General features: G+C 51.7%; 1 protein-coding gene across 1 annotated transcript in view; it reads right to left on the bottom strand.

Annotated features, from left to right (window-relative positions):
- Positions 1 to 3,368: 3,368 nt before the first annotated feature.
- The window catches only part of Scarb1 (scavenger receptor class B member 1), a 51,446-nt gene continuing 32,301 nt past the window's right edge, over positions 3,369 to 22,513 (bottom strand). Inside the window, exons 2-7 of the mRNA XM_036172068.1 lie at positions 15,286 to 15,443; positions 14,013 to 14,154; positions 11,803 to 12,006; positions 10,153 to 10,248; positions 7,842 to 7,957; positions 3,369 to 3,664 (exon numbers count right to left, since the gene is read on the bottom strand). Coding sequence (XP_036027961.1) covers positions 3,451 to 3,664; positions 7,842 to 7,957; positions 10,153 to 10,248; positions 11,803 to 12,006; positions 14,013 to 14,154; positions 15,286 to 15,443 — 930 coding nt within the window. The 3' untranslated portion in view covers positions 3,369 to 3,450. The remainder of the gene's footprint in view (positions 3,665 to 7,841; positions 7,958 to 10,152; positions 10,249 to 11,802; positions 12,007 to 14,012; positions 14,155 to 15,285; positions 15,444 to 22,513) is intronic.

The following is a 22,513-nucleotide window of genomic DNA, read 5'->3' as shown; positions in this document are numbered from 1 at the left end:
CTGCTGAACTTAAAAAAAAAAAAAAGAAAAGAAAAGAAAAGAAAAGAAAATCCCTGAACATATCAGTCCCTCTGCAAAGGCCCCAACCAGTCCTGATCAGCAACATTAAACCAGGCTGGACTGAGGCAGAGCAGAGAGCTGCCCGGTTTTGGCCCCTGAAAAATGGCCCTAAAGTTAGGGTCTGTACCTTCAAGCTGGGAAGGGGGCCAGATCCACCCTGCCCCAGGAAAAGCAGGGCAGAAGCCAGAAGAAAAGGAACCAAAAATGGATTTGGGCTGCAGGCACCGCCCCCCCCCCCAGATCCTCCAAGAAGTCCTCTGCTACCTACCTTTAGTCCCCAAGCCTGAAGCCCTTGGTTATAGTTGACATTCTTGACTTCTGGCTCCCTTTAGAACTGTAGCTGAAGTTTTCCTGGTCCCACCCGGCTCCCAAGGTCCTACAGTACTGCAGCCGCTCAGACCCAAATAAACACACAGAGGCTTAATATTAATTAAAACTGCTTAGCCATTAGCTCAGGCTAACTGTTGACTAGCTCTTACACTTAAACTCAGCCTGTTTCTGTTAATCTATATGTCGCCACATTTTCTGTGGCTTTACCTGTGTGCCATTAACATGATGCTCCCTGGACAGCAGACTGGCATCTCCTCCTCAGTTCTGTTTTTCCTTCCCAGAATTCTCCTTGTCTGCTTATTCCGCCTATACTTCCTGCCTGGCTACTGGCCAATCAGCATTTTATTTATCAACCAATCAGAGCAACATATTCACAGTATACAGAACATCCCACAGCACAGAACCCCAGTAGAGGGTAGGAGAGAGGCTCTGGGACTCCCCTGAGTTTCTGGAACTTCTCCTTGTGGCACAGGGATGCTCCCCCCGCCACACACTGCCAACCCAGCTGCTTTAGCACACACACCCTCTAGGAACTGCCCACCTGTGACTTCTAGCTTCTCTTAACAGTTTTGTTTTTATTTTGTGTATATGAGTGTTTGTCTGCATGTGTATATGTGCACCACATGTATGCAGTGCCTTAGGTGGCCAGAAGGAGGCATCAGATCTCCCAGAACTGGAGTTAAAGGTAGTTATAAGCCATCATGTGGGTGCTGTTAATTGACTCTAGGTCCTCTGGAAGAAGAACCATGCTCTTAACCATTGAGCCATCTCTCCAGCCCCAACTTCCAGGTTCTAATTCACACTGGGCTCCTGACCTCTCACATTGCTTAGCTTCCTTCTCCAGGAACCCTGAGGTTACCTGAGGCTATAAGCCATTGAGCTGGGAAGAGGAAAGTTCTGGAAGCAGGGATGGTGGCACATCATTGGGAAGGTGCTCAGTGCCATGGAACTGACTGTTTAAAAACAGCTTGGCTGGGCAGCAGGGGTGCACGACTTTAATCCCAGCACTCGGGAGGCAGAGCCAGGTGGATCTCTGTGAGTTTGAGGCCAGCCTGGTCTACAGAGTGAGATGATCCAGGACAGGCACCAAAACCACACAGAGAAACTCTGTCTCAACAAACAAACAAACAAAAAATCAAGGAAAGAGTGACTGAGGAAGATTACCCAGCTCTGGCTTCCATGCATGCATGTATGTGCCTGCCTGCACACACATGCTTTGCCCACGCTCCCCCCCCCCCCCCCCCCCAAAAAAAAAACCCAAAAGAACAAGCTGTAGACACAAGTACACTTATATTCTCTGGCACATATGAAATTCTGTCCCTGTCAGTAAAGGGTGTTGGGATGTCGCCACAGCTCCTGTGTGACCCAGCCTGGCCAATCAGCACAGCCTCAGCCCAATTTCAGTGACTAGGTCATAGCTGGACCAACTGGAGCAAGCTCTGGGGTCAAGCACTGAGGGGGAGCAGAGCTAGAGGTTCAAAAGTGATATAGCTCCCTGCCCACACAAAAGTCCTGGATCCCGTGCCTGTGTAGGGCTCTGCCCTGGAAGTGTGGATCCCACTAATCAACAAGCTCTCTTGTCAGGCCAGGCGCCTGCCATAGAAGTCTGCTGCCTCTGAGCAGCAGGTAGCCTGGTAGGCTCTGTCTTTCCAGGGGAAATCCAAGACTAGGCTCCCTCATGTCTTATCTTCTTCTCATCCTGATGGCAGTATCCCCAGAGCTCACTCCGCTAGCTACGAGAGAACGCTTCACCCACACAGGCTCTGAAAGTCAGACCCAGTCAGAGAGAGGCTGTGTCCCACCAACCACCAGACCCGGGTCACCACCCTGCCTCAGGCCTTCTAGGTCTGTCTCTGCATAGGTCAACACGTTGTGAACAACTACCATAAGGCCATACGTCCTAGGAGCTGGGGGGTGGGGACAGGGCACAAGGTTTGCAGTCCAGGGAGGAGACAGGCAGGGAAGGGTTAAATAACATCAGTAGCCATACGCAGGCAACAGGGAGGCACAGAGAGGATGTACAGAGAATGGCTGGAGGGCCAAGAAGATGAGGAGGGCCTCCGAGAGGCTATGAACAGTTGAAGCTTTTGATTTCAGTCTTACTCACACCTGGTGCAATATGAGCTGGCAAGGGACCGAGGGGACCACAGTAGCAGCCCGGGGAGCAAGCTGGGTAGGAAGAAGAAGAAAGACAGCGTGGGAGGTACCTGGGGCTGCCTAGGCCTGACCACCAAGTAAGGGGTGCAACATGTCGCTGACACCCAAGTATCCAAATTGAGCAACAGGTGGGGCATAGAAGGGTCTGGCACAGGATTAGAACTCAGAGCAGACACCAGAGCAGCCAGCCAGCACCAAGACTCACACCCAACTCAGCCAAAGAGGAGAGTTTTGACACAGGGGTAGAATTGTTGGTTTGATTCTGCCAAGCCCTTGCTCGTCAGCAGGTGAATGGCCCGGGGGATGTTCCCACCCACATTCCAGTGGGCAAAGGAGTTACAGCGGCAGCCACCAGGCTAAAGATCGGCTGGCACCCAGATTCTTTGGTCCCATAGCGGCTCCCATCCATCCAGTCTCTGGGGTCCTGAAAACTCTTTCAAGAGTTGGGCAGAGGAGGAGACCAGAGGATGCAGTGTTTTGGGGGAATCTGGTTTCAGGGTACGTGCCTACCACCCCGGTACTCAGAAGGCAGAGACAGGAAGGATGTAAGTTAGAAGCAAACGTGGGCCAGACAGCACTACCTAGTCTCAAACTGGATGCTAGATGGAAAGGAAGGGGCCACGAGCCAAGGAATGTGGCGCCTCCAGAAGCAGGAAGGGGATGAGGGCTGGCTGACTCCTCTCCATGGCCAAGAACCAGTGGCCACTGTCAGAATCTTAACCCCAGGGCAGGACCCTTCGGACTTCGGAGCAACGAGTGCTGGTGGGACATTTATCAGGGTGGCGTTATCTTTTGTGCTTATCTTTAGCTCCCTATCTGTAGCACTGAGCTCACCAGGGGTGCAGAGACCAGAGATTAATGGGACTGCAAGCTGGCAGCAGATAGAATCCTGGTGCCACCCTCTCACCTCGGCCTTGGAGGCGGGGAAGGAACGCGCACAGGACACTTACCAAACCTGCAGGTGCTGACATTCTGAATGCCGGACTCCAGGCACGGGCAGAAGCCCTCATTGGGTGGGTAGACGGAGCCGTTGGCAAACAAAGTTTTGGGGGCTGTGAAGCGATAGATGGGGATGCCTTCAAACACCCCTGAATCCTGGTAGGTGAGCTTCATGGACCTGCAGGGAGGAGGCAGGGTGAGGACTATTCCCTTAGTTCTCTACTTAGCAGGAGAATCAGGAGATCAAGGCCACTCTTGGCTACACAGCAAGTTCAAGGCCAGCCTGGATGATATGAGACCCTGTCTCAAAAGAATAAAAAAAAAAAAAAACCATCTGGGGCCAAGTTGCACCTACACTGCCCATGTGGTAAATATTCTTCTTATTCCCCAAACAATAAAGCCAGCCAGCATGTGTTCTGCTGCACTAGGTGTGGTCAGGCACGTGAGATAATATGAAGTTTAAAGAGTTCTTGTCCACTTACAATGAAATGCCTTTCCCTCTCTCTCTCTCTCTCTCTCTCTCTCTCTCTCTCTCTCTCTCTCATGGCTTTTCAAGGCAGAGTTTCTCTATGTAGCCCTGGCTGTCCTGGAACTCGTCTGTAGACCAGGCTGGCCTTGAACTCCCAGAGATCCACCTGCCTCTGCCTCCCGAGTGCTGGGATTAAAGGCGTGAGCCACCACCGCCTGGTGATGTGCTGTCTCGATAGGGACTTGGGCACAGAGGACTGTGGGAACCAGGGCTTTGGGCAATGGTCTCCTGTGAATGCTGAGGAACTCACCATGGTCCCTGCCGTCACCCTGCAGTGAGATGCCATCCCCAGTGTCCCTCACCCATCCTGTCTCACTCCACCTGCTAAGGGCCTCGTAGGTGCTGTTCAAACACGCCCCCTTCCCATCCCAGGACCTTTGGATTCCATTTCTCCCTCAGCCTCGAATGCATACACCAGACTTCAGCTCTCCAGGTCCCCTTTGCCCAATCCTCTCCACCCATTCACCACACAGTCTAACCTCAATCACACTTCTAATTGGAAACAAGGCCTGGGTGACCCACTCTGTCCATGGCCAGCACCACACACACACACACACACACACACACACACACACACACACACACACACATATCTGCCCGATCCTCAAAACGGAGAGAGTCCAGAGCATTGGGTGTGGTGGATCACAGCTTTAATTCTAGGATTGGAGAGACAGAGGCAGGAAGATCCTTGTGAATGAATTCCAGCCAGCTAGGGCCACAGCATGAGACCTCATCTCAAAACAAAGAAAAGAAGAGAAGAGAAGAGAAGAGAAGAGAAGAGAAGAGAAGAGAAGAGAAGAGAAGAGAAGAGAAGAGAAGAGAAGAGAAGAGAAGAGAAGAGAAGAAAAGAAGAGAAGAGAAAAGAAAAGGAAGTGCAAATGGGATGGACAGCACTTCTCTCTCTCCTCTTCTCTTCTCTTTTCTTTTATGTAGCCCTGTAATCTCTCTATGTAGCCCTAGCTAGCCTGAAACTGGCTATGTAGACCAGGCTGGCCTCAAACTTACAGGAATCACCTGCCTCTACCTTGAGTGCTGGGATTAAAGGTGTGCGCCACCATCGCCCGCTGACACCCAGATTTCTAAGACTTGATATTAAACAAAAGGTCTTTTCAGTAATGTTTAGAATAATATTTTAGATAAGTAAAATGTATCTAACAAATAAACATGTCAGTCAAATAAAATATTATTTTCACACAGACTGATGGTAAGTTTTGTCCACTTGACACACCTAGACTCTCCTGCGAAGAGACTCTCTGTGGGACACTGTCTAGATCAGGCTGGCCTGTGAAACTGTCTCGATTCCCTTAATCGATGTGGGAAGACCCAGCCCACAGCGGGCGGCACCATCCCCCTGGTTTGGGTCCTGGACTATGAGACGGGTCTCTGAGCCCTAGGTATGAGTACACTCAATTTGACTCTGTTCTTGTAAGTGAGCCGACTAGCTGCCTGGAGTTCCTGCTTTGGCCCTCACCCCTATCCACCATGGATGGTGACCTGAAATGATGTTTGGTTTGTTTTCTAATCTATGTGGCTGTGGCGGCTCAGAGGATCTTATCGGGTCCATGCTAAATTCCCTGATTTGGATCCCTGTGACTGTGTAAGAAAATACCTTCGTTTTTGGAGGACACCCCCTGAAGGATTGAAGGAAAGGGGCACCCAGCCTGTACCCCGCTCTCACAGGATTCCAGAAGAGGGCATATGGAGGAGAGGGTGGAGCTATGGTTCCAGGGATGGGCAAAAGAGAAACACAGAGAGCAACTGGCTGGGGTGTGGAAGAGTGCCTCCCAAGAGCCCTGTGGTCAAGGGGTGGTCTCGGGTGCTACTGGATTGGGGGAATGTTTAAAAAGTGGGGTCTATGCTGGGCAGTGGTGGTGCACGCCTTTAATCCCAGCACTGGGGAGGCAGAGGCAGGTGGATCTCTGTGAGTTCGAGGCCAGCCTGGTCTACAGGCTAGCTCCAGCACAGCCAAGACCCCGTCTCAAAACCAGACAAAGTGGGATTCGATGGTTAAGGGTGACCTTGAGAGGGGTTGTGGGATCCCAGGCTCTTCCTCAGCTTCATCTTAGCTTCCCAGCCCTGAGCTGAGCATCTTGCTCAGTCCCAGGCTCATCAGAAACACTAACCTGGCTGAACCCAGGGCCTCATGTAAACCAAGCAGCAAGTCCTGCACAGCTCAGCCACACCCCCCACCACACAACACTGCTGGCCACAGGTTCCAAAAGCCACAGGGACAACTTGTCCCTGTCCTGAAGCTCAAACCTGAGAGGGAAACTCACCTTTTCCTTTCCCTCTGGGTCACGTGTACAGATATTTTTATATCTACCGGTGTGTTTGTGTGTGTTGTAGGTCAGACACTGACACTGGATTTCTTCTTCAATCACACTCCACATTATTTTTTGAGACAGGGTCTCTCCATGAACTTGGAGCTCATCCATCCTGCCAGGCTGGATGGCTTTCCAGCCCTCTCCTGCCACCGTCTCAGCAGTGCTGGGTTCCTTGGCACACCCTCCTGCTGAGTTTTGGGGACTGAACCCAGGTCTTCTTGCTAACGGTGAATACTTTACTGACCGAGCCTCTCCCCAGCCCTGAGCCATCTCAGTCATCTCTGTCACTGACGGAGGCAGGGTTGAAGATGTTTTCTCTAAATCTGAAATCCTATCTGGGGACTGGAGCATAACTCAGAGGCAAACCACTTACCTAGTGTATGTGAGGCTCTGGGTTCCATTATAAGCAGCGCGTGCACACACATGCACACACACACACACACACACACACACACACACACACACACACAAATAAATAAATGGGCTGGAGAGACGGTTCAATGGTAAAGAGCACTTACTGCTCTTCTAGAAGACTTAGGTTCAATTCCCAGCACCCACTTTGGGCAGCTCACAACCACCTATAACACAAGCTCCTGGTGATCTGACGCCCTCTTCTGGCCCCCACCAGCACCTGCACACACGATGCCCACCCAGATACACCTAACTAAAAAACAGTAATATATTTTCTAAAATAACCAAGTTCTGCTTTTGAAAGTACCTCATGGGCCATAGGCACCAAGGCACAGACTTTGCTCACCCCATCATGGCTTTGTTTATACCTGGCACAGAACATCGTTGTCTGTGTTAGCTAGAGAGGCAGAGGGCTCAAAGGTCAGCCCAGTGAGTCCCCAGGCCAAGGTCACCTCCAGCGTGGCCAGAATGGAACATTGGCTAGCGCACAACTTAGGAATGGACTCAGAGGCCCACCATGTCTTCCCAGGCCACAGTCAGGATCCTAGAATGGTGGAGCCCAAGCTACAAGACCCTAGCACGCCTCTGAGGCAGGGGAGTTGGAGATCGGTAGACTGAGAGGGAACTGTGCCCAGTAGTTAAAGGTCCAGGTTCCAGGAGACCCCAGCCCTCCAGCTCCACTTCACAGCTCCCCCGAGCCCTTGACCTTTCCTTCCCATCACTTCTCACCATCACCATCACGACTGAGCTGCCAGCAACAACCCACTCACAGCCTCTCTGGGATCTGCAGAAGCCTATGGCACCCATGAAAGAGTCAGGCTACATATTTGCACTCTTGGACGCCAGCCGGGGGTGCCGTTGGGGGAGGCAGAAGACCCTTCAAGGTGCAAATCCTCATGCAACCGAAATCCAAAATGAATCCTTCCTCTCCCGCAAGCCACCTCTGACAAGAAAAACACCTGAGCCATAGGACACCAGGGGCCAGGCACTTGGAGTGCACGCCCCAGGAGCTGCCTGATGAATGGACTCTAAATCATCTTAGAGGCAGAGTCTCCTGTTCAGGAGGTAGGCAGTGCCCATGCAAGCGTTACCTGCAGGCCTCGGGGCTGAAGAATTCCAGCGAGGATTGGGGTGTCATGAATGGGGCCCACATCTGCCCAGAAGTCCCGTTGATCATATTGCACTGTTCTGAATGCCAATAGTTGATCTGTGGGAGGACAGGACAAGATGCAGCCTTGAGGGACAGCCAAGGCCTGCACCTCATACATGCCCCGATGCAGACATCATCATATCCAACCCCTGGCACGGAACAGGTTGTGTAGACAGAGCATGCAGGCCAGCTTTCTGTGCCCCACAGTGGGGCCTGAACACACAGCACTGCTGGGGACTCAGTTAAGTCATCTGTACAATGGGCTCATTGCCCGCATCTTCCGGCGCCCTCCGCCAGCAGAAGTCAACACCCACACCCTGCAAACAAGGAAAGCTGGGAAATGCCGGCAGAGCCGTTAGGGCGACAGCAGGAGCAGCTGAAACCTGGAAACGGAATCCATCAGAGTGCCTGCCTCTAGTCGGGAGACTAGACTACTCAAGTCAGTCATGGTGGCAGCACACGCCCTAGATGCCAGCACTCGGGAGGCAGAGTCACGTGGATTGTTGTGAGTTGGAGGCCAGCCTGAGCTACAGAGCGAGTTCCAGGACATCCAGGGCAACACAGAGAAATCCTGTCTCGAAAACCTAAGAGAAGGAGGAGGAAGAGGAGGAGAGGAAGGAGGAAGAGGAGTTGGTTAAAGTGAACAGCACTCATTGAGAACTGCGGCCAGCTGGGTGCAGCGGCACACACATCTATAATCTAAGCACTCTGGCGGCAACTGAGAAGGAGGAGTGAGAGTCTGAAGCCAGCCTGGGATACAAAAATGAGACCTTATTTCAAAATAAAAATTTAGCCTGGCAGGGGTAGCGCACGCCTGTAATCCCAGCACTCGGGAGGCAGAGCCGGGCGGATCTCTGTGAGTTCCAGGCCAGCCAGGGATACACAGTGAAACTCTGTCTCGAAAAACAAAAACAAACAAACAAAAATTAAGAAAGAAAAGGGCTGCAACAGTGAGATGGTTCAGCAGGTAATGCCTGCCTAGAATCCCCCAGTAAGGGGCTGGGGCGTGGCTCAGTGGTAGAGCCCCTGCCTAGAATCCCCCAGTGAGGGGCTGGGGTGCGGCTCAGTGGTAGAGCCCCTGCCTAGAATCTCCCAGTGAGGGGCTGGGGTGTGGCTCAGTAGTAGAGCCCCTGCCTAGAATCCCCCAGTGAGGGGCTGGGGTGTGGCTCAGTGGTAGAGCACCTGCCTAGAATCCCCCAGTGAGGGGCTGGGGATGCAGCTCAGTGGTAGAGCCCCTGCCTAGAGTCCCCCAGTGAGGGGCTGGGGTGTGGCTCAGTGGTAGAGCATCTGCCTAGAATCCCCCAGTGAGGGGCTGGGGTGTGGCTCAGTGGTAGAGCACCTGCCTAGAATCCCCCAGTGAGGGGCTGGGGTGTGGTTCAGTGGTAGAGCACCTGCCTAGAATCCCCCAGTGAGGGGCTGGGGTGTGGCTCAGTGGTAGAGCACCTGCCTAGAATCCCCCAGTGAGGGGCTGGGGTGTGGCTCAGTGGTAGAGCATCTGCCTAGAATCCCCCAGTGAGGGGCTGGGGTGTGGCTCAGTGGTAGAGCATCTGCCTAGAATCCCCCAGTAAGGGTTCAAGGTGTGGCTCAGTGGTAGAGCACCTGCCTAGAATCCCCCAGTGAGGGGTTTAAGGTGTGGCTCAGTGGTAAAGCACTTGCCTAGAATCCCCCAGGGAGGGGCTGGGGTGTGGCTCAGTGGTAGCACCCCTACCTAGAATCCCCCAGTGAGGAGCCACTAAAGGCATGACTCAATGGTAGAGTCCCTGTGGAGGATGCACAGGGGCTGGGCTCCATCTTCAGTAACTGACAAACATAACAATTCAAAAACACAATATACGCAAAGATGTCCTGAGAAGAAGAGCCAGCTGCAAACATCCCACACAGGATTTGTGTGTATTCAAAGAAGGAAGGAAAACACATTTCTCTGGAAACACAGAGGCATGGTGGTTGGCCGATGGCCAGGAAGCTAAGTCCCGCAGCAAGCAGTGCTGGGGGTTTCCGGGTGGGCATGGACAAGGTGCTGGGCCTCCATTGTCTTATCTTTATGGGAATGTCTTCCTGTCTGCCTTGTAAACGAAAACTCAGGAACAGAAGAGTGAGGAGTTCCCAGCAGAAGCACTCCAGGGACAGATCCTGGACCTGGGAAGTCCTCGGGTGACCCCGACGCCCTCTCCGGAGCACTTACCATCCCCCAGGGCTTGTCCCCAATCTAGTCCCTGCTTCAGGGGATGGGGACTGTCTCCCCTCAGGCTTACCTTGCTGAGCCCGTTCCATTTGTCCACCAGGTGGATCCTGCTGAAGTTCTGGACGCCCGTGAACACAGTGAAGAGCCCAGAATCCGTGTTGTTCATCTGCGGACAAGGCGGGGAACAGTGCCCTTAGCCCTAGGTTGGGGGCACGAGATCTGGACACAGGCACAAGCCCACCTGTTCTTCAGCTGTAGACAGGTCCCCTCACTGCTGTACTGACCCATCCATTACCCCCAGCCCCTCCTTTTTTTTTAACTTCACATTTTGAGACAGGGTCTCACTAAGTTGTCTAGGCTGGTTTTGAACCTGCCATCCTCCTGCCTCATATTCCCATGTATAGAAATGACGAGTCTACTCCATCAGGCCCAGCAGCTAATAAAGAAATAAGCAAACCAGAGAGAGAAAGAAAGAGAGAGAGAGAGAGAGAGAGAGAGTGAGAAAGAGTAAGCACGCATTTAATACGAATTCCCCAGGGGAAAGAGTGTTATGGAAGGGTCTAGAAGCTCAATGGAAGGGCCAGCAATGGCAGAATGGATCAGAGGTCACAGAAGTAACAGTTGTCAATCTCAGATCAGCTAAGCAGAATGGCTGGCGAGCAGAGCTCTGCTCCTGTCTCCTCAGGAGCCCCACCCAGGCCCCCCAACCTCCGCTGTAAGGAAGAGAGAGGGATAGGGTCTGTATGGGTGGGTGGGTAGGAGGTGGGAATGGAAGGTGCAGGAACAGGGCTTTACCCAGGGCTCCTGACCGTAAAAGTGCTAACATTTGGGCATTCCACATCTTGTTACATGTTCATCCCACAGGATCCTCACCTGGGAGACGCGGTGCCTTATCCATAGTCTGCTCTCCACAAGACTGTATGTATTTCTATTTTATGTGTGCGGGTCTTTTGCCTACATTTTTTTGTTTGTTTGTTTTTCAAGACAGGGTTTCTCTGTAGCTTTGGAGGCTGTCCTGGAACTCGCTTTGTAACCCAGGCTGGCCTCGAACTCACAGAGATCCGCCTGGCTCTGCCTCCCGAGTGCTAGGATTACAGGTGTGTGCCACCACTGTCCGGCTGCCTCCATGTTTTATCTATGCACCACATGCATACAGAGCCAAAGAAAGCCAGAAGAGGGCATCAGATCCCCTGGAATTAGAGCTACGGAGGGTTGTGAGCCACCATGTGGGTGCTGGGAACTGAACTTGGATCCTCTTGAAGAGCAACCAGGCCTTTTAACCGCTGAGCAGTAAATTTCATCTAAGCTCAGTATAACAGGTCCTGGAGGTGTGTGACTAGGTCATGCCATTGACCCTCACTGCAAGCCTACCTCATCAGCAGATTCCCTCAAAGAAAGCTGAGCTGGAGCAGGGGTCAGAGATCAGATCTTAGCTCAGGTTACTTAAGGTCAAGATTGAGAATAAGCAGGCACCTCTGAGTCACACTGATGGGACATCTGAGGTATGCTTCTCAAGAACCCGGTCCTCCATCTCCTCCAGCAAAGCCTCCAATTTTCTAAGCTAAACCCCAGTCACACACCCCTTGAACTGGATCAAGCCACACCTGAATGCAATACTGGTGTTTTCTGTTATATGAGCTGATAATTTTCCCATTTTACTTAAGCTGGTTTGCATTACAGCTGGCTTTCACAACAGTTTGTGTGGACAGAAGACACTTACCTCAACAAACAGGCCGAACTTGCCCTTGATGGGGAACATGTCTGGGAAATATTTGTTGAGAAAATTCACGAAGGGATCGTCATAGCCCCACAGGATCTCACCAACAGTGCGGTTCATAAAGGCACGCTGGCCCATGGTGGCCAGCCCCAAGGTCATCATCAGCTTCAGACCTGCAGGCTTGTTCTCCATCATTATTGCGCCACTCTGCAAAGCCAAGGACATGGGGCTAGGGAGATGGATGTGTCTCCCTCCCGCTACCTTCAACCAGGTTTCAGGCAAGGAGCTCAGGCCCTGAGTGTGGACCCTTCCCTGGTCCTTGTTGCTAGGGAAATATGTACTCAAGAACATGCAAAGGGTTCAGACTAAGTGAACTCTAAGGCAGTCACAAAGCTCAAGCCTGGCATTCAGAAGCCCTCCTCAGCCACTGTAACTGTAGAGCCACACCTGAGGCCTAGCAGGAGACACTCTGCAGAGCTGGGGCAAAGAAGGTTTTCCAGGCTGTCCTGCACCCTCAGAACAGTCGAGGCTGTACCCAAGGTTGGGAGCGGGCCTGCCCGAGAAGAGGGCCAGCAAAGATCCGGTGCTCTGTTTATAACTAGGATGCCGACCCCACGCTATCAGTAACAGGAGCCCAGGAACGGAACACATTGAGAAAGTCTCCCCAACCTCCTGCAGCCGCCTCTTCTGTTTTTTTTTTTTTAAACACAGGGTCTCAAGATGTAGTCCAGTCCAGGCTGATGCAGAACTCAGCATCCTCCTGCCTCAGCCTCTTCACAGGGATTCCACCCCACTTCTCATGTGTCCTCCCTCATGGTGGGATTCCAGGACATCTGCTCCCCCCCCAGGGTCAAAGTGCCCTGAGCGCAGCTGAGTTTTTACAGTTTTGGTGTTGGTGTTCCTTTGCAGCATGCATCTGGGTCCAAGGTTTTTCCAAAGGCTGTTCAACCAAAAGTCACCTCTGCCTCGGGGGCGATGCATGGCTGAACTTTCTCCATGAAGCGTGTTGTGCTGCGCTTCCCCTCCTTTCCCCGCCTCACCCCCCTTACAGGTCAGTCCCCTTCATTATCAGTAATCAACACAGGGTTCTTATTATGTTTATTGGGGGTGGGGTGGGGTTGCCACAGCACATGTATGGAGGTCAAAGGACAACTTGTGGGAGACACATAGGTCCTGGAGAGGATTAAACTCAGGTCATGAGGGTTACTGGCATCTTTTTGGCCCAGCATGGATTGTTGTTGTTTTTTAAAGATTTATTTATTTATTATGCATACAGTGTTCTGTCTGCATGTATGCCTTCAGGCCAGAAGAGGGCGCCAGATCTCATTACAGATGGTTGTGAGCCACCATGTGGTTGCTGGGAATTGAACTCAGGACCTCTGGAAGAGCAGTCGGTGCTCTTAACCACTGAGCCATCTCTCCAGCTCCTGTTGTTGTTTTAATATATAAAAAAGGAGCCATGTGCCAGATGTGGCGGCGCACACCTTTAATCCCAGCACTTGGGAGGCAGAGGCAGGCGGATCGTTGTGAGTTCAAAGCCAGCCTCGTCTACAGAGTGAGTTGCAGGACAGCCAGGGCTGCATAGTGAGACTCTGTCTCAAGAGAATGATAATGATAATAAACAAACAAACAAATAAAAACAAAAATTCTCCCTCCAGTCCCATCAGACCTAGGGCTGGCAGGCAGGGAAACTGAAGGGCAAAGCCAGCCAGCACCTAACTGGTGTTTCTGACAATCTCCTATGGCTGGGGGTGGGGATGAGGAATCAAAAGAATCTTCCAAAAAGTATGAAAATCAGACCATGGGATCCGCCCCTGGCCTGGTGAGGCTGGTCCAGTTGGTGCCTGGGACTTCGTCCATGGGGAGGGTCCTCCTGGCCCTTCTGACCTCACTCTTGCCTTCTCCCCAAGACAGCTGGGACTGCTCTGAGTTGACTGGGTCCCAGCATGCACCCCGGCAGTCACCCAGCAACTGCCAACACTGTACTCAATAAATAAATGCCTGCTCTTCCTGACTCCCACCTGCCCAGATCAGGTGACCCTGCCACACTGGTTCCCGGTGGCGCTGACCTCCAGGCTTCATCAGGGACCACGATTGGAGGTCCCAGAGTCTCAGGTGGGAAGTAAGGTAATGAGAAGGATGGGGTGGTCACTATGGAGACAGTGGGGAAAAAGTGGGGTAGGCATGGGGTAGACACGGGGCCACAGCCTCACCAGGACCAGAATGTTGGGCAGTACAATGTAGTCACTCTCCGAGCCCCGGGACCTGTCGGGCTGGAAATGGAGGCTGCGATGCTCCACGAAGGACACAGTGTCATTGTTGTGGAAGGTGATGTTGGCCTTGTGTCTGAATTCCCTGTGGAGAGAGACTGGATCAGCTGGGTGTGTGAGGTCATGAGGATGCTCCCATCAGCCCCCAGCACACCCTTCGAGCCACTGATACCCAACAGTGCCGAGGCCAAGCTTGCCTCCTCTTGTCTATATACCCAGGGTCCGCCCGTGGCAAGACATTGCCGCCACCAACAAATCCTTCTCTTCTCTCCCTCACGCACCACAAGGATCTCTGAAACCCTCTAGAAAGTCCCCCAAGTTCCCACATCCCCCTTTCTCTTGACAACCAGCACCCAGCACCAAGCTCATATCCACCCAGCCAGCATTGACTGAGAGTTTACTACATGCCACATGCTAAACGAAGAGGCTTAAACTAACCATCTCACCTGGTCCTGGAACCCACCCACGTGGGTGGGTTTCTCCATCTCACAGATGGGAAAACAGGGATACAGAAGTAAAGCCCCTTGCCCAAGGGTAGAGGACCAGGCGGCGACACTTAAGAGTCCATAGTTTCAACCATGAGAGCCCAGGATTGGGACATGTGCCACTGAATGCAAAAACCTCTGAGGCCTCAGTTTTTGCATCTGTAGGGTGGAACAATAATACTCCCACCTCAGCAGGTGGCTGCACCCACAGGAAACCAAGGAGAGAGCTGCTGGCAGGTAAGTCCCAGGCCCTGCAGTACCATAAGCTGGTTTCCTTACTGTTTCCCAATGCCACAATTCTCCTCAGGACTTTTGCACTGCTCATCCCATTGTTCCAGGGCCACACGCTCCCCTTCAGGCTTGAAGTCACAAGTCTCTTCACACAGGCCCACACAGGCCTACATAGGCCACGTCAACTAAGACACAAGCCCCTCCCGGCTTGCGGCAGACTTCTTAGGTGCCATGCTAACTGGCTTCATTTCCACACCACTGTCTAACTTTTCTGACTCCATAGCTGCCATGTCGTCGCTTTTGTGCCCTCCGTGCCCCCTCCCCCCAATAAACACAGATACACGCATATGTTAGCTCTCAGCCCAGGCCCACAGCATCACTCCATAAAGAAATGTTCAGCCATGATGGCCTCCCTCTTCTGTGCCTGGCCCACCTCCAAGGCTCAACAACACAGCAGACCCGCCCCCCCAATAGCCCCACCCCATCCCGCCTGGCCTCACCTGTAGACATAGGGTCCACGCTCCCGCACTACCGGCTTCTCACCCTTTAGGACCTCGTCGGGGTTGACCACCTCGAAGAAGTAGACGGACAGGTAGAAAGGGACCGGGATCTCCTTCCACATCCCAAAGGACAGGCTGCTGGGGTCTATGCGGACATTCTGCAGGGAGACAGAGAGTGGAGCATAAGAAGGGGCTTGCCTCCTCACAACAGCTGCCCGAGACTGGCCTGTGCCGGGGGCCCCAAAGGCCAGTCAGGAAAGGCGGTTGTGGTGATTTGAAAGAGAATGGCCCCTACGGGCTTATATGTTTGCATACTTAGTCCCCAGTCGGTGACTCGATTGGAACGACCAGGAGGTGTGGCCTTGCTGGAGTGGGTGTGGCCATGTTGGAGGAGATGTGTGTTGCTAGGGGTGACCTTTGAGGTTGGGGATTTAGCTCAGTGGTAGAGCGGCAAGCGCAAGGCCCTGGGTTCGATCATCAGCTCCACCAAAAAAAAACAACTCAAAAGCTCACTCCAAAGCCTAGTGGTGGTGGCGCTCCTCCTTAATCCCAGCACTATGGAGGGAGAGACAGGCGGATCTCTGTGAGTTTGAGGCCAGCCTGGGCTACAGAGTGAGATCCAGGACAGCCAGGGCTACACAGAGAAATCCTGTCTCAACAAACAAAACAAGCAAACAAGCCCTCTCCACGCCCAGGGTTAGTTCTCTTTCTGTCTGTGTCTCAGCTACTCCTTGAACACCATGCCCACGGTACTCGCTGCCATGCTCCCCGCCATGAGGATAAGGGATTAGGCCTCTGAAAACTGTAAACAAGCCCCCCAGTTATATATCTTCTTTTATAAGCGTTTGTCTCGGTCATGGTATCTCTTCCCAGCACAACAGAACCCCGGCTAAGACAGTGCTCCTCAGGGAATGCGCTCCTAGGACTGGAGCCCTGCACCAAAGCGGTTGTGACTCGGTGACGTTTGCACTGCCATTCACCCAGTCACCCATTCGTGAAGCTATTCATTCATTTTTTTCATTTACATTCATTCATTTTTTTCCATTTACCTTCATTCACTCATTTCTCTTTTTTCATTTTTCATTCATCATTTCACTCGTTCCTTTACTAATCCTTCTGTTCCTTTATTCACTCATTAATTCCTTCCTTCCTTCCTTCCTTCCTTCCTTCCTTCCTTCCTTCCTTCCTTCCTTCCTTCCCTTCACCAAGCATGTTGTCAGCAGCAGCTCTTGACAGGTCAGGTCCCAGAAGTGGCAGAGAGCAGTGGGAACGAGACAGACTGTCTGTTCCCAGCCTTGTGGGGCTTTTACTGAACCAGGGAAACATGGGTCTGTGCTTCGAGGGGAAGGAAGTCAGGGTCATAAGACATGTTCTTTTCATTTTGTTTTATTTTGTTTTCCCGAGACAGGGTTTCTCTGTGTAGCCCTGGCTGTCCTGGAACTCGCTCTGTAGACCAGGCTGGCCTTGTACTCATAAAGATCGGCCTGCCTCTGCCTCCCGAGTGCTGGTATTAAAGGTGTGCGCCACCGCCGCCTGGCATGGCTTGGATTCTTCACAGTCACCAGCTTCGAGGGACAAAATACACACACACACACACACACACCACTACCACCACCACCAAGCAGGGCAGGGGGCGTGGCTCAGTGCTTGCCTAGCATGCAGGCAGCCCTGGGTTTGGTCCCTAGCCATACAAGCAGACGTGGTAGTAGTACAGGACTGTCACCCCAGCACTTGGGATGCTGAAGTAGGAAGATGGTAACTATGAGGTCCAGCCTGAGATACATGATGAATGAGACTCTGTCTCAAAACAAAACCACCAGCCGGGCGGTGGTGGCACACACCTTTAATACCAGCACTCGGGAGGCAGAGGCAGGCAGATCTCTGTGAGTTCGAGGCCAGCCTGGGCTACAGAGCGAGATCCAGGACAGGCTCCAAAGCTGCACAGAGAAACCCTGTCTCGAAAAAACAAACAAATCAAAACCACCAATTTTCTCAAAGTCTAGAAGGAAGAGGTGGGCTAGTCTCTGACCTCTGCTTTCCATAAGAGCTAAGAGTCCCCACCCCCAGCTCATCAGAGACAGCAATGTCCAAAGGCCAGGTCTCAGGCAGTTTACATCACCTCTGACTGTCTTTGAATTAGGCCTTCCAGGACAAGGACTACCATCCCACTGTCCTCAAACAGCCAGAAACAACAGGTAGAGACCCCAGAGGAGGTGGCAGGCCAGAGCTGGCAGGTCAGGGTGGACTCCAAGGCAGGCAGGCAGACACTGGATCACACTCTCCCAGGCCTAGCTTACCTCTCTGGGCCTGGGTTTGTTCTTGACTACTACAAGACCCTGTCACTGAAGCCATGTCTGGGTCTAGCCTGTCCTCCATGGGACTCAAGGAAAATAAATTGTCAGCTGAGTATGAATCTCCACCTAGGAGAAGCCCCGTCACACCTTACAGCTGTGGCTACCTGTGGCCACCATTCAACCACAGCCTGAATTTCTGGCACACAGAGAGGCATTTCGGGACCTTGGCGGCGGCAGCCAGAGTGTCCCCGGGTGCCCCATGCTAGGCTTTGCCCTGTACTGCACTTCCCATTCCTGGCCAGCTCCATAGCCCTTTGGGGCAGCAACTGTCATAGTTACTTTCTCCTGGTGACCTAGGATGTCACAGCATCCACCTCATGGGCCACTGAAAGGTTCAGGTAAGAGTTGACAGGGAGGGCTGGAGAGATGGCTCAGAGGTTAAGAGCACTGACTGCTCTTCCAGAGGTCCTGAGTTCAATTCCCAGCACCCACATGGTGGTTCACAACCATCTGTAATGAGATCTGGTGCCCTTTTTTGGTCATATATGCTGTATACATAATAAATAAATAAATCTAAAAAAAAATAGTTGACAGGGAGCAGTGACGGGATCAGGCAGGCCTCTGGTGTCACACTGTCTCCTAGTGACCCTTCCTGCTCTGCCCCACACTCTCTCAGTAGGTGGATTCTGGCCCACTGTAACTCTAGAGTCACCTCCCCCCACCTTTTTTCAGTCAAAGAGACCAGAGACACCAGCACCAGCTGACTAGATAACAGTTATGAAGCTCTGTTTCCAAACACAGGACACAGACATAGATACAGACAGACATAGACAGACAGACAGACAGACAGACAGACACACACACACACACACACACACACACACACACGGATAATACTTCTCCCAGAGGTAAATAAGAAGCCTGAGGTCAGGCATGGGGGGACCCACACCTTTAATCTCAGCACTCTGAAGGCAGAAGCAGGTGTATCTCTGTGAGTTCCAGGCCTTCCAGGGCTACACAGGGAGACCCTGTCTCAAAAGAAACTAAACAGGGCTGGAGAGATAGCTCCATGGTTAAGAGCACTGGCTGCTCTTTCAGAGAACCCGGGTTCAATTCCTAGCACCCATATGGCAGCTCACAACTGTCTGTAACTCCAGGATCCAACACCCTCACACATACATACATGCAGGCAAAACACCAATGCACATAAAATAAAAATAAATAAATAAAATTAAAAAAAAAAAGATAGGCCCATAGATACATTAATGGTATGCATATTATGGGGGTAATCAACCACTTTCTGACTGGATGTAAGACCTGCTCCACAGGGCAAAAAACATGCCTGGTACTATGAATCTGGCCAAGAACAGATGGCTGAGAGCTCACGGGCTCCTAGGGTGAACGTACTACTGTTCTGCTAAATGGCCATAGTATAAACTGGCCCCCATACTATGTGTATATGGGCCATAGTGATCAGATTCAGTGGGATACTTAAGAAAAAAAAAGACCGGAAGCTGGATGTGGTGGCGCACGCCTTTACTCCCAGCACTCAGGAAGCAGAGGCAGGAGGATCTCTTTGAGTTCGAGATGAGTCAGAGCTACCTGGTGAGACCTTGTCTCAAAGGACAAGAAAAGAAACCATAAACACATAAAGTTAAGAGGGGCCCATAGAAGAATCCAGGAGGAGTAGCAAGTCCATAGCACTGAAATTCGTTGTATGAATGTAATTCTCAAAGAATAAATAAACAACACTATATTTAAAATAAAAGAAAATGTAGGTGAGGGTTGAAAATGTAGCTCAGTGGAAGGGAGCTTGCCTAGCATGTACATAGGCCTTGGGTTCCTTCCCTATCACCATAACAACATAAACAAAATGTGAAAAACTTAGGGGGAAAAAAAAAAGATCTAGCTGTGTTTTGGGGTGCACGATTATTACCTCAGCATCAGGCAGCTGAGGCAGAAGGTTGGCAGCCTGGCTGAGGCCAGCCAATGTCTGTCTCACAATAGCAAGAAAACAGAACAGAGACAAAAAAAAAAAAAAAAAAAAAAAAGGCTGTGTGCCAGGAAAAAGATCCCAGGAGGGAGTTCCAGCCAGGGCTGGCCAGCTATGAAAGCGTGCCGGGCTCCGGGTCCACCCATGACAGGGGCGTTTGTACAACAAGGCTCTAGGAAACATCTGGAGAACTGCTGGGAGGGCACAAACCTGCCTCTGGCAACACGGTTGGTGGGGGGGGGAAGGGGGCCACGGGGGGGGGGGGGGTTTGTGCCTCTGTATGTGACCTGGTGGATTAAGTCAGTTCCATTCCCAGCACACTCCAGTAGCAGAGACAGGAGGATCAAGGAGTTGGAGGTCATCCTCAGCTACATAGTGAGTTCAAGGCCAGCCTGGGCTACATAGAAGCCTGGAAAAGGTCTCACAGGAAAGAAGGGTGCAGTGGAGTACTGTGGGGGAGCGGAGAGAAGGCAGAAACGAAGCATATAGGCTGTGTGAGTCCTACTGTGCAAAGCTCCAGAACAGCCAAGGCTGGCGGACTCAATCAACGCTTGTATTTTTTTATTTTTTTTTTAATCACTGCAGTTACTTATTTGAGTACATAGATATGTGGGCTGGGGGAGGTGTTTGCACATGCCAGGGCACATGTGTGGAAATCAGAGGACAAGTTGTAGAGAGGTTGGTCCTCTCCTTCCACCATGTGGGCCCCAGGGATCGAACTCAGTCCATCAAGCTTGGCAGCAAGTGCCTTCGCCCACTGGGGCCACCTTGCTGGCCCCTAAATTATATGCCCAAACGGAACGTCACCTGTCATTTTAAAAAGATAAACTGTAAAGTCACATAGGATGTAATTTCCCAGCAACTGCGCAAAAAATAGGAAGCTAGAGCAAAATAAGTGAGGACATAGGTGAGGTACACAGCCTGGGGAGACAGCAGGCAGCCATGTCCACGTCTGGAGTAGATCGTATCTGTGTAATGCCCAGTGGCTCTGTGGAGTCCCTGTTTGGGACCCAGAACACCAGCTTCCAAATGCTGCATGCCACCCGGGGCAATCTCCCCCGCCAAAATGACCTCCATCGCAAATGCAGTATTTCTGACTGTGTACCGCACCGTTCCTCTAGGGTGGGTTTTTGGATTCTTTGTATGTGATGAGGTCTCCAGTAGCCCAGGCTGACCTTGAACCCTCTATGTAGTTGAGGAAGACCTTGAACTCCTGATCTTTTCTTGCATCCGCCTCTTCAGTGCTGGGATTGCAGGGATCCCAGGATGTCATTACACCTTAGGCTCTTAGTGGTTTAGAATTTTATTTATTTGTTTCTTTGCTTTTAACTTGTGGGGGCCAGCTAGAGAGATGGTTAAGAGTACAAAACTGTAACTCCAGCTTCCAGGAGATCCAACACTCTCTTCTGGCATCTGCGCACGCACGTGCACAGACACACAGACACACAGACACACACACACCTCTCTTAATCTCTGAGCCATTTCTCTGGCAACTCCCCCCCTACACACACCATACTTGAAATACCAATCGCCCACATACCCCAGAGATGTCACAACCCTTTTCCGAAAGATCACATCCCACAGTTTGAAAACTCTGCCCTAGAGGAATTCTCAAGGTGCAAGAGCCCAGCAGAACTGTGGAGAGTGCCCACAGGCTCTCACCCAAACAGACTGGCTCCCTTCCCCTCCCAGAGGGCTCTTCAGGAAAGCTGGCAGGGCAGGCTCCCCAAAGATCCTGCTTGGCTCTTTTGGTCACAGGGAACTCCCCCAAAATCTCAAAAGCATGGGGTGATGGGCGGTTCCCGAGGAGAGCAGGTGGTTGGGGTTGCAGGAGGCTGAAGATATGAAGTGCCCTTGAGCCCAGTGATTAATGTGGGGTGCATAATGCCTGTGGTGCTGTGGCCTTTCCCTTATCTGAAGCTTGCGGTCCAACATCTTTCCAAAAAAAAAAAATTTCACTTTGGAATTCGTTGGCTGGCAAGGTGACTCAGCAGGTAAAGGCACTTACCCCGAAGCCTGAGGACCGGAGTTAGGTCCCTGGGACCCACAGTAGGGAAGAACAGAAGCTACTCCAGCAAACTGTCCTCTGACTTCTGCTCTGGCATTTGCATGCCATGCCCAACCCCCATCCAAATGATTCTTTAAAAACAAATTAGGGGGGCTGGAGAGATTGCTCAGAGGTTAAGAGCAAGCACTAGCTGCTCTTCCAGAGGAGCTGAGTTCAATTCCCAGCACTCACATGGTGGCTCACAACCATCTGTAATGAGATCTGGTGTCCTCTTCTGGCCTGCAGGCATACATGCTGTATACATAATAAATAAATAAATCTTAAAAAAAAAATAAGTAAAATTCTTTAAAAAAAAATTGATAAAATTTTACCATGACATTGACCTATGAGCCTCTTCCTCTGTCTGGCGCTGGTGGCATCTCTAATGCCATGACCTGCCATAATTCTCTCTATTGTTCCATCGGCTCTGCCTCCGATGCTCACACACTCTCTCCCAGACCCTTGCTTGGCTGTCTTCTTCAATATGCTTGCCAAGGAAGCCTTATGGGCAAGGCCCCGTGGGATGCCGTGCCTGTGCTCAGGAAGGTCCACACAGCTCACCCTGAGCTCCAAGCTCCCTCACCCACTCTTGTTTTTTCCAAGGCGCTCCCCTGTTTTCCCATATGCCTTAATGAACGCATCCTGTGTATTGTGCTTATGTCTCCCTGCCAGGCCATAAATCCCACCGATGATGCTCACGCAGCCGCCTTGCACTTCTAGGCAGCGCCAGGCACCTGGCAAGACCTCAGAAGACTTTGAGGAAGGAGTCAAAGCTAATCCTGGAACACCATAATCCAACAGTCTGGGAAACGAACCCCCCAGAGGAGCCAGCATCCTGTGGCACCTTTGACATAGTATGAGCTTGATGAGAACACAGGTATTGATGGCTCCATT

This window comes from Onychomys torridus, chromosome 22 (assembly GCF_903995425.1).
Source record: "Onychomys torridus chromosome 22, mOncTor1.1, whole genome shotgun sequence".
Taxonomy (NCBI): Eukaryota; Metazoa; Chordata; class Mammalia; order Rodentia; family Cricetidae; genus Onychomys; species Onychomys torridus.
The sequence above is the reverse complement of the archived record's forward strand: the minus strand, read 5'-3'. Positions and strand labels throughout refer to the sequence as shown.